Here is a 12,869-nt window from a genome sequence, read left to right as displayed (position 1 = left end):
AAGCACTAAATATATATTAATAACATCTGTGTAACAGTTTCGGCAATCTGATGAAAGTGCCGAAATTAATGTTATATTGCGGAAAGTGATGTTATATTGCCGAAATTGTTACACATGTGTTATTGATATATATTAAACGCTTTGGTCAGCTTTGTTTTATTAATGCGTATTCAATACTTCCAAAGTAATAATAGTACAACATGCAACATGATTAATTGATTGTATGCTTGATTCATTATTTGTTTAATTGTTTGTTGAAGTTTATCGTATCTCTTCAGCATCGACGCTATACGAGACATGAACTGCAATGTAATGTGGAATCTGAACCATCGTAATCAGTGATGTCATTCGAATAATTTAACAACCGCTTCTATGATCAAATTGTAAGTTGACTAGGGTTAATATTATTACTCTACGATTATATTATTATTATTATTATTATTATTATTATTATTATTATTATTATTATTATTATTATTATTATTATTAGTAGTAGTAGTAGTAGTAGTAGTAGTAGTAGTAGTAGTAGTAGTAGTAGTAGTAGTATTACTATTATTTGTTCCAATGATACTAGTATTAGTGATTTCATATACCAGAATATTAATTTTGAAAAATAATACTAAAGAAGCACTGGATCTATAGGTGAAGAGATAATTTTAACAACCGGTTCAGATATTCTCTGAAATTTTTGCAACCGGTTCGGGCGAACCGGATGAATGAAACCACTGATGCGTTCAATATTCTCCCAGCTGAAATTGAATCCGAGATCCCATGCACCAAAGGAATGTTCACTAGCTATAGACTGACCGTTTCCAACTGAATGCTCTATGACATCACAGTATGCTGAAACCCTTCGTAATAAATCACACAGAGAGGAGAAGGAACTGGTAAGTAGCCTGACATTAATAAAGGACAGTGATGGTAAGCGAACAAGAGCATCGACGGTGCTGGTGGTTTTGCAGACACACTACTCAGAGAGTAAACACCACAGGTATACTGCCAACACTTGCTAACCTACGTACTTTCCTTCCCTCCTTTCCTCATTGTACATTTATTTCTCTCTGCTCTTCTCAGATTGTAAAAAAATAAATTAAATATTTCAGTTTAACTTCCCATGTTTATGACTTTTAGACTAAAGGAGAAGAACATCAAAACAAGTGAATGATGATGGAAGAATTAGTGGAATGAGAATGTAGAAAGAAGCGGAAGAACCCCGAGAAAACCCACGGACATGATGTTGTCCACCACAAACATTTGCCCTGAGATCAAACCAGGGACATCACACACCAGAGGTATTCTCAGATTGTAATATCGCGGTTCTACGTCATACATTCTACGCTAGTTGGACATGACTGCACTAGATCATTGGGAAACCCCAAACAGTCATGATTTCATGCATTACGATCAGTGGTTTCATTCGCCAGATTCACCCAAACCGGTTGTTAAAATTTTAAAGATTCTTGGAACCGGTTGTGAACATTATCTCTTCATCTATAGATCCACTGTTTTTCTAGTATTATTTTTGAAAATCAATATTCAAAATATTAATATAAAGATGGTATATGACTTAACCCTAGCATCAATGGAACAAATAATAAAAACAATATAATCGTAGAGTATATAATATTAACACTAAGATTATAAGTAATAATAATAATAATAATAATAATAATATATAGTAAATTGATGGCCGTTTTAATAATACACCTACCCTTGTCTTCAACTTCTAAAGAGGTTTGGTCCACTCTACCCATGCAATGATTCTATCAAATCTCCTGCTCTCTATACACCCTATATTCAGGGCCGTAACTTGCATTTTTTTTTTTTTTTTTTTTTTTGGCAGAGCAACCATTAATATTTCGTACCCTGTAGAAAATAAATTCAAGTTGGACTCCCTAAAAAATATGAAACATGCTTCACTAGAATTTAAGAACCTTAATAAACATTTTTTTAAAATATATTATTTCTAGGGCTGCAGTTGGCGATTTATTGAAGTGGGGTTAACAGTCTCATTTTGTAACGGTCTTCGCGAAATTTGCTCATCGCAACGTGATGCAAATGATGCAATAAGTAATTGCAACATCAATGCCGATTATCGCAAACTACAATGAAACTTTGGGATGATTTGATGCAACTATGGTGGAACGAGATCCCAGATTACATTTGTGATTCATCTTCAGGAAATAGGCCTATATTTTGTTCAGATGATATTCATTCATCAGCAGCAACATTTAAATTTATTGTAAGTTCTCTGCACTAGACCATTGGAAAACCCCAAACAGTGATAATTTCAGATTTCCCCCGAGAGGAAATTTTAGTATACAGGAAGTGAAAAGTATTGCAAAAAAATACTAGAAATCTACATTGAGAACAATTGAAGATGTAACTCCGGAGGGGAGGGGGCGGAAGAGTGTTCCCTTCCATTCTGAAATCATCACTGCAACAAAAAAAATTGGGCGATCCTAAAAAGTTGATTTCGCCTTCTTTTAAGTTAGCATATATGGATATCAGGTATAAATAAATATAAGCATGTAAAAGTAACAGGATTTGTTAGAGTCATGGATAGAAACACTCTTATAGGTTTAGAAGGAGTGAATTGATGATCTGAAATCTTACCTTCCTGGGCAAGACTTTTCATTTTATTGTACTTTTTCTTCCCTACATCTTGTATTATTTAATCTACATATTTCAATCTCAGCCTTCCTCTAGGTATTTTTCCTTTTGCAATTTCTTCCATAGCTAATAACAGTATTCTTCCATATTTCGTAATGCGGTCCATCCAATGATCCTGTTTCTTCCTTTCCAAACAATCTTCATTATACTCCCTTTTTCTTCTACTATTTCCTCACTTCCTCACTTAATACAGTGTGGCTAAGCGGTTAGCGTACGCGCCTTTGGCGTGGGAGGCCCGGGTTCGATTCCCGGCGGGAGCTCATGTGGTTCGGATTCCACGTTAATCAGTAGGTCCACGTCTCATATAGCCTCGCTGCTGAACGGGACGTTAAACTCAAAATCAACTCAACTTAATACAGTGAAACATGTTTATGTTGGCCACCATCGGTTCCATTGAAAAGTGGCCAACTTAGACAGGTGGCCAACTTACAAAAAATAAGTGTGATTGGTGTATTTTTAGAATAGGATTTCTAGTATTACTTGATTGTAAAATTTTAATAAGCAGTGGCACGACAGCTACTTATAAATAATGAATATAGAGTAATTATAAAAATATACAGTACTAGAAAATATTACTATAGTATGTTTAATATATGTGCATACCTATCTCTTCCTGAAAAGTAATCTGGTACATTGGATTATTCGGATTGGAAACACAATAACACAAACAACCATGAAATAGAAGCGTATGTACGTAGTTTATCGAAATTGATATTATAGCGCACTGAGTTATTCAGATTGAAAACAAGAAAAGCTGTTATAAATTGAGAAATTAATATGCAATTTATACGACTTCTTTTCAGTTCTTACTGAATGGTGGTTCATTCTAGACGTATTTCTTTTATTCTTTTCGGCAGATATGCACGTTCTAATATTATAGTTAACTACCTCTTGTTAATGAGCTAGAAGTGTTTCCCTCGGAGCAAAAGATGTTTTGAGAAAATCTTGAGGGAATTCATATCTCAAAACCTCCACTGTCTTTTGACAAGCCGACAGGTGCCAATAATTAACAATTGAGATAGTTAGTTTTAACCTTGAGAATTTTCCGGGACAACTGAAGCTCCCACTCATGAGAGGAGCTGATAGAGCTAATAGTTTTACCAAAACAGACAGGGTAAACAAATACGTACAAGCATTTCCTGAATTATTGTACGTGCTTTTTCTTATTCACATCTTCCTTCACCACCCCTTTATCAGGGTAGTGTTCTGGTCATTGACCTCCAAGAGCAAATCGCGCGAATCCTTGCTTCTTTTCTCCAGTCACAAATACAGAACATCTGCCTCTAATATGGGAATGCGAAAGAGTTAAGAAAAATAACAAAACGGTATTTTGCGTGGCCAAGATACGCAGGTAAATTTATCATTATCATCATAGGATAAACAATGCTTTAGTGTGGCCAACTTCCAAGATAGACAGGTGGCCAACTTATAGAATAGTAAGTAACGAATGTCTTATGGGAAAATGCAGGTTCAAGACGAACTAGGCCAAGATAAGCAGGTGGCCAACTTAGAGAGGTGGCCAAGTTGACAGGTTTCACTGTACCTTGTCCACCTGTTCTCCGTTTTTCATCTCCTAGATTGATGCCTTACATCCATATAACGCCACACTTCATTCATATGCTTTTATCAGTCTTTTCTTAAGTTCTATGATAATGTTTCCGGTTAGAAGCTTTGGTTTTTCTTCGATTTCCTTCTTTGTCTGCGTTATTGTCCATTTTACATCTTGTTTGCGCTTATGATTGCATGTTATTTTACTCCTTACGTAACAGAATTTCTTCTGAGAAAAAAAAAGTATAAATGATACGAAGTTTGCAAACAAAATCATCACATAATGTGTATTGTTCTTCAAAATCTGTCACGAAGACACATAATTAAGTCTGAGACCTAAACTTACATATTAATACAGAAATACGTTATGTTTCACGCTCCAATGTAGTAACTAGACAGTAGAGAACACTCATTGCTCATTTCCTCTGTAACAAAGAAAACAGAACATACATCCGGTTAAAATGGTTTTTACTTGAAAAGGAATATCTCATTTTTAGTACAGAAGAAAAATCTTACGAGGGAAAACGAAAATGGAGGTAAAGGTGTAGGAATCAATATTATTAAAGGTCATACATACATTCAGAAGTGATTATTATTAAGTTCCTCAACATTTCTTGAACGATATGGAGGCCATATTGTGCTTTTCCTAAAATCATACCTATGAAAAGTTACACGAAATTAAACTTCTCTCAACGATCATTACCCTATGAACTCCTACTCAACGGCCATCCTAAGAGCACACATACGTCTCCTCTTAACCCCCTTTCATTTTAGTATAACTTTGTGGAGGGGGGACATTCAGCTTTGTCAGATATAACCTAACAAGGTTTCAATGAGAATTTTAATACAAATGCATAGGCCAAAGCAAACTCCAGGAGGGCCCAGGCTCCAGAGTCCATGACGACTACTATAAGAATTCTCACAAGTACGTGACTTTAATGATCGCAAGAATTCATGAAGCTTCGCCTAGATCTATCAGTTTCAGCATCCAATAGAACGCGCGGGTCTGTTCCGGTCGTCACCCACAACCCTCCAACCAAGCACGTAGCCAGGATTTCCTGAACTGGGGGTCCGTGACATGAAATACTGTTTTCATCACACCAGAGACTTAATCATTCTAAACTATTTTACTGGAACATATATTGGTTCGTTTAACCAGGATTTCGTAACGTGGGGGGGGGGGGGAAGAGCGTGACATGAAATACTGAAGGCCCAGGAGCTCGATCAATCTAAACTACTTTACTATCAAAATATATTGGTTTGTTAGGACAAAAAAACGAGGATATGTTGGTAAGTATTTTAATAACGAACTATGAAGAAATCTCAAGTAAAATAACAAAAAACGTATTGAAATAAATTAAATAATATTTACGTCCTTTGTCTGTTTATTCAAATATAACAATTTTCCTTTCATTATGACCACAACTATTATAAAAAATACATATTCACTATTATAAAAAGTACATACTCAATAATGTCTTGTAAAATATTTTACAATATCTGAGTTCCTTTCTGTGTTGAATCAAATGTTAACAGAACTTTCTTTCCACTTTTTTTTTTTTTTTTGTTCCGTCAACTACTGTCTGTTCCAAATGACAGGTCAAAGGAGCAGTAGAAAATTGTTTTTGAAACAACATGTTTGATACTGCAAGAATGCGATTATGAAATATTATGGTAAAAAATGTCTACGCTGTTATACAACGGTACTATGCTTTCGGAAGCTTAAAATCTCCCTGACTAGCAGCAGAAATTCTGAGAATTCCGTAACTTTTCAAGAAATTTCAAATTTTCTGATTCCTCCAGGATATCTCGCTCACCTCACCACCATGTATTGCAAGTAATACAAATTTCTTCATAAGAAAGAGTAACCAAAAGCTTCCTATATATATATTTTTTTAAAATTTTATTTTTAACGCTGATCCTTCTTTTTCTCATTTCATTTTGTTTCATCCTTCCTTAATTTTTTCATTTTTGGTCTCGAAGAGGGGGTAGGACCCCCAGACCCCCCCTTGGCTACGTGCCTGCTCCAACCATGAAATTTTTCTAATTTCGTCTTTCGCTCTATACTGAGAACATCATCTAAGGGTGCAGTGCTATTGGATTGCCACTAGGTTTCGTTTTGTTTATTATTATTGCTGCCTTTAATATGAATAATTTTTATTGTTCGTGTTATTGTTCTTTCAGTGCTGCTGTTTTTTTTCCTCGTTCGATAGGTCTTCTAATTTTGGCAACATTATTTTTGCACTTTTGTTGTTTCACATTTTCCCAAGTGTGTATTCGGAGGCCAAATCCACGAATCGTACCAAATTCTTTCGTTGCATCAAACATGAGAGAAAGCAATTCTATGATAGGTATAGAGCCCAGACTCCATGAGTCATCGTTGTCTCTTCATCTATATTTATCTTACTCTAGGTCACGTGTTTCATACTTGTATCAATAGTAAAGCTGTTACCATACTGAGAAAAAGGCAACCCATTATTAAGAGATCATCCATCTTAGTGACCGGTTTGCAATTGAACAAGCGGTCATCACTTAATGGAAGTTTCCCTATACAGGGCAAGTCAAAACGATGGACCCGATTTCAGAAATGTTTTCTTTGAAATCTAATAACTAGGCTTCGGATTTTTAGGTCCCAAAAAATTCAAATTAGGATTTTAAAAGGTGCATTTTAGGATTTTATAGGTTTTTAAAAACACCGTTTAGGATTTTTAGCGTTATATTACTGAAAACGGAATATTACTACACTTTAAACACTTTGTTAGCTATTTCATACTTAAAGGGCAACCTTAATTTAGTAAGCTTTATGCTAACCAGTCTTCTTCGTAATAAAAATAATAAAACTCTTCTTACCTTGGACTTTTTTTGATAGCTGAAATATAGTTTAACATATGTATGGCCTGTCATACTATAGTAGTAGTAGTAGTAGTAGTAGTAGTAGTAGTATTTTTGTTAGTTTTCTTATATTTGAAATTTTATACAACACCACAAATATCACTTCACTTTTCCAACGATACACTGAGGAAATACGAATGTTCAAATATTGTTTTTCCGGCACTTTTCGTGTTTTCTATAGCGCAAAAAGTGGTCACTTCACTCTCTGTCCATTGCTGACAGGGAGAAGAGGTCAACGCCATCAACTTGAACTTTCTATCGAATGACCGCGCACCTGTTGTTGCTAAAAATAAACTTGCTGCCCCGCTTATTCACAATCGCAGCCGCAAATTACAAAGAAACATGCTGTGTGAAGGAAACCTTGTTATTGCATTGTTGAAAACTGGTTGACTACGTGTTTGAAAGTATTTTTCAAGTTAAAAATAACTATAAATAATCATTTAGGACGTTATAGGTTCTAAAAGATAATTTAGGATTTTTTAGGTCCTAACCCTCCAATTAGGACATTTTAGGTCCTATAAAACTAATATAGTTCTACTTATAGCAACTTGAAATGTAAAGAAAACACGAATTTCTTTGCATTCACTGTACAGGAATAAAATAGGTTCGAACCTAAGAATCCGGAGCCTACTAATAACATATTAGTGTGAGACATGTGCGAAGAAAGATCAATTGTCAAAGTGTTCTTCAAATATACCACAAGTGTTCCATGTGAGCACCTTGCGTAACACGACACACATCAAGCCGGTAGTCTGTCTCCTGCGAAACCTTTTGTAGCATGTTGTTGTCAATATCAACAATTCATTTCATGCTCGGTGCTGACTCTTAGCGGTAGAAAGTGGTAACACTGTATGGAAACTAAACTTCGAAAGTTAATATTTCGAAACGCATTTATCACAATAACATATGTTCACAGAATAAATTTCTGAAATCGGGTCCGTCATTTTTACTTGTCACGTATACTGAAATACAATGCATAACGCGGTTGTGAAGAATGCTGGTTTTGCTCTTACTCGGTCTTTACTATCATATGACACATAGCTATTTCGAATTGAAAATACGAATAGATTTGCCAAATCATTTTTTAAATAGGAAAATAAATAAGCATGTTTGCATATATAAATATAAAAGAAGTTAGGGTTGCCAGATTTCTTAGAGAAAAAAAGGAAGATTTTATGATTTTTAATATGGCTTAGGCGAAGAAAGAATTTACATTTAAAAAAACATATATGATTTCACATAGTAACGTACAATAATTTTAATTGGAAACTGAAACAGTTTCATTAACAACAGAAAACATTTTTTTTAAAAAAAAAGAAAAGTATATTACAATTTCCAGTGGGAGCTCATATGATTTGGGTTCCACGTTAAGCTGTAGATCTTCGTGTCATATAGCTCAAAGGAATGCCTAATTTCAAATACAATCAGCCAAGTATTACATAAATCTTTATTGTCTTTTATTTAATAAATGCTTTGCACCTCTTAACACTCTCATCTTCTTAACTGACTTAAGAAGAGGAGGTTATCAGTTTCGTATATATATATATATATATATATATATATATATATATATATATATATATATATATATATATATATATATATATATATATTTAAATAGGTTCGGTAATGCTATTTCTTATTTTATTTCCACATTTATTGTTAAATAGGACAAAGAATATTAAACAAATAAAGATGAATTCTTTGTAAGCAATTGGAACGAAATTGGTGGAAAACTACATATTGAAATAAGTGTACAACTCAAACTGAAGCTAATGTGCAACCTAAATCTCGTGTGATTTCACTACTATTCACAAGCAATAATAATCAAAAAGTATATTACAAACCTGAAAATATATATGAAGAGTTCACTACGACGAGGGTGTATTGAAAGGGGGATCGTGATATGAAATAGGTTGAGAAATGCTTTGATGTAGAATAAAGATGTAAAAGGAACATAGTATATAAGTACATAGGATTTAGATTTCTGGGCTTTCGGCTTTTACACTTTTTCGACCGAGTGCCCCCACCGGGAATCGAACCCGGGACCGCTCGCACTAAAGGCGAGAGTGTTAGCGACTACGCTACGAGGGGCCACTATATAAGTACATAGTATAGCCGTGATAGGTATTCTTGGATGTATCGGGGAATGCTTAACGTTATCTGAATCTTATAACACGTCTCAAGAGTTAATGTTTACATGTAATTCAAGGTTATTAACCCTCGTAGAATAAGAGAAAGTAACATTCCCAGAGTTAATATCAAACTGATAGAAGAGAGAAATATTTATAAATAAAATACACACATATATAATGAGTTTCTGGACTTCAGACGCTTATATCTTAACTTCGTTAATTCGAAAGTATGTTGAAGAATTAGGAAAAAGCGAGTTTGCTTTTTCATGAATTGTCATCAGAAAACTCGAAGCGCAGAATCCAAAGTACGTCCAATGAGAATTTGAAGCACTCAAAATGTTTAATATGATAGCATTTGTCTTCGATGACACGTTTATCTGTATCAATCCAAATTAAGAATAAACAAATGGCATGTGTGACGAATCATACTCTACTCAAAACTATGTGAAAAGTGAATCTTACTCCACACAATAATTTATGTATAAAAGAAGAAAATTAATGTTCTATAGGTTATTTTATACTTATTTCCATCTCCTTGCTATATAATTTAAATCACTCTCAACGCTTTGATTCAATGGAAACGCAAGTATCGTTGTTACGGAAAACATTTATTTTTATCTAAATCCATATTTACCTAAAATAGTTTTAATCATGATAATTACGTAATTATACCTTGTAGATACGTTTATTTTGTAACTCATTCTTGGTAACTAGTAAGATATAGGCCTGTGAAAGGTGTTAGCACGAGGGGTGGAACTATTTACAATTGATAACTTTATCATTTGCTCTTGATAATTTTATTGTTTACACTTTGTAACTTTATTACTTATTTAAGGTCACTAATAGTAGATGTTGAGCCACAGTAGAATAGTTGGTAAGGAATGTATCTAGCAACTGAAGAACCCGGGTTTGGCCTGTATTGGAGGTGGGAAATTTTTCTTGTTCTACTCTCGAACTCTGAGGTTCTCGTTTGTTACCTGGGGCGACCTGGGAAAGTAAGGGAGCCCCTAATATGGTTCTGACTTCAGCACCATGATCAATACAAAATTGAAGAAAGTATGGATCCTTTTCTTTCACACACAAAGACCTCGGGTCCATCTGGTTCAGACCCCTTCCCCCAAACTTTTTAGCTCGACATATATTTGTATACTTTCTTAATAAAACTATACATTTGTTTAGCAGAGAAATGATTGATATATCCTAAAGATTTTTATCTTATAGTTTATTTTTATTCTTTCTTTCCTTACAAATTATTCTAGTTCTATCATTTTTCTGAGAATATAGGTGGCAATACTTAACAATTAGTTATCGTTTCTTCGGGTGTAGAATATCATCGGTTCAATACTACTTAAACGTAAGTGTCTTGTAGAATTGAACCCCTCCCAATAAAACAGCACTGCGTGCCCTCCTGCTCTGAAAGATTGGTTTGTACGCAGCAAAAATGTAAATTTTAGTAGTGGTTGGTTATCCCGCACCACAAATGTTATTCGAATTTGGCAACACTGGAAAATTGATCTTTAGCCTATTGTTTGTTCGAACCATAGTAACTACAAACAAAATATTTCTTGCAGAAAAAATAATGTTGTTTCCATTAAATCAGAAGTAGGTCTACTCGTAAACAACTAATGCTTGAACACTAAAGTGAAGGAATCAGTCTTGTGAATGAATAGTTAACATAATAGTTGTGCACCGAGGGTGTCCAGTAGGTGGGACAAATGGAGCTGTTGCCCTAAGCCTCGTTCCATAAAAAAAAAAAAAAAAAAGAGTCCAGAAAAATAATAAGATTACTATTTCTAATACACTTCTGGGATTGAAAATATTTAGAGATGATGAATCATCCTTTAGTAATACCTTTTTACAACTGTACACTGTTTTGTCGTGAAGTGTCCTCATAGTGTCACTGCCATCATGGATATGAAAGAGTCGAACTTGGCTCAGAACAGTTTAATTCATACTGTAGGCTCTATATGAAATTATTGTCTACATTTGTTCCTCAATTTTGCTTTCGCTCCAGTCTTCGAAAATCGATGGGACGTCCCTGATTGTGTATATATGTTCTAAATGGGGGAAGAAATAGAAAGGGTATTTACATATGAGACAGGATTATTTAGAAAATTTCCCTCAACATTAATAATCTTGGAGCTACTACAACAAAACTGTTTCCAATATATATAGATATACATATAGATAAATAGATAAATACAGATAAAGAGATAGATACAGATGAAGATAGATAGATTTTGTTCCAATTGAACCAGTGATTTATTGTTCCTGCTTTCAAGCAGGGTTTAAAAGTGAGAGGGAACGCTGGGAGACATCATCGCCCCACTTGCAAAAAATAGCGTCCTTCCACTTCCTAAATAATCACAATGGGCAAAGATAGGTACGGGGGAACGGCGTGGTCATGCGTCCCCCTAGCTTTTCAGATCCACTTTTACCCCTGCTTTCAGGTAAACTAATATAATATACTATACTTTAGAAGCAGTATGCTTTACATAATAGGTTAATACTTTGGTCTCTGAATTATTGAGTACGAAAGAAAGTTAATTCTAAATCTTGAATGAGATCTTTTAACTTGTTCTGGACTAGAGTGATAATATGAATTCTTTTAATGTAATCAAAAACTGATATTCACACTAAATTAACTTCTCGTTCCACATCAGTAAGAAAGGTTACATGCAGGTGACCCTTTTCACGCCTGCGAAACGATTTTAAAATCTTACATGTACTACATACGTAAGCCTATTTATTCTTACATAACTCTGTCCAATCTACATCGAGATAGTGTATGAACAGTGATATTGAAAATTGGTTAAACTTAATTTATTTGCCGTGGATAATAAAATTTATAAGACTTATGAGCAGAAATAGACAATTGGTTAAGCATAATTTATTTGAAGTGGATAATAAAATTTATAATACATTTAGTGTAACCTTAATAACGAAAAGGTGTGGAAAACAAATCAATATTGTAGTAAAACATATCTCATAATCTAAAACATATAGAGATTCTTAATTAAAAAATACACCTTGAAATTTAATTTCAAATTTCAAAGTTATTCGATAAAATAATAAGTTTGAGAGAAGAAAATGTACACGACATCTAGGCTGTGAAGCAAGAAAGGTAATTTTCTTATTTTCTTTTTTTTCTTTTTTTTTTTTTTTTAATATATAAGTAGAGTTCATGAAACGTAGTAGAAACAATAGACTATAACAAATTTTGTAATGAAATATTTAAGAAATTAAGAAGAGGTCTGTCTCTCGTTAATTTGCTATTCATTTTCAAAATAACTTTCAAATTAACAGAATAATGGAAAGAACAGTATTCACAGCTTATCTATGAAAGAATATGACTTAAAGTTACAGAGCTTGATGTTCCTGTGTTCATGAGCTATTGTTTACCAGCCATGCAATATTGACCTTTTCTTTGTATCGGTTATAAAGGAAGTAAATTGCATTGAAGATTATCTCTGCACAAGGATTCTTTATTTTTTTAAATCGTTAAAAAATCAAATTGAAAACATTCTGCATTGTGGAGTGCCTCATGGCAGCATCCTAGGACATCGTTGATATTTACTGTATACACGCAATATTCCAAACGATTGACACTAGATGTATCAT

General features: G+C 33.9%; 1 protein-coding gene across 4 annotated transcripts in view; it reads right to left on the bottom strand.

The window, feature by feature from the left end:
- Positions 1–12,869, bottom strand: part of sona (sol narae metalloprotease) — a 386,330-nt gene that overhangs the window by 286,561 nt on the left and 86,900 nt on the right. The window contains exon 1 of one of the 4 annotated variants that reach the window (XM_081744358.1): positions 7,072–7,282. The exons of 1 other annotated variant lie outside the window; for it this stretch is intronic. In XM_081744358.1, coding sequence (XP_081600484.1) covers positions 7,072–7,109 — 38 coding nt within the window. In that variant the 5' untranslated portion in view covers positions 7,110–7,282. Of the gene's footprint in view, positions 1–7,071; positions 7,283–12,869 lie in introns of those variants that run through there. 2 more of the 4 variants (XM_081744367.1, XM_081744405.1) reach the window with 2 other exon arrangements.

The sequence above is a fragment of the Thermobia domestica genome, chromosome 2 (assembly GCF_964235325.1).
Source record: "Thermobia domestica chromosome 2, izTheDome1.hap1.1, whole genome shotgun sequence".
Taxonomy (NCBI): Eukaryota; Metazoa; Arthropoda; class Insecta; order Zygentoma; family Lepismatidae; genus Thermobia; species Thermobia domestica.
This window is presented reverse-complemented; position numbering and strand designations above follow the sequence as displayed.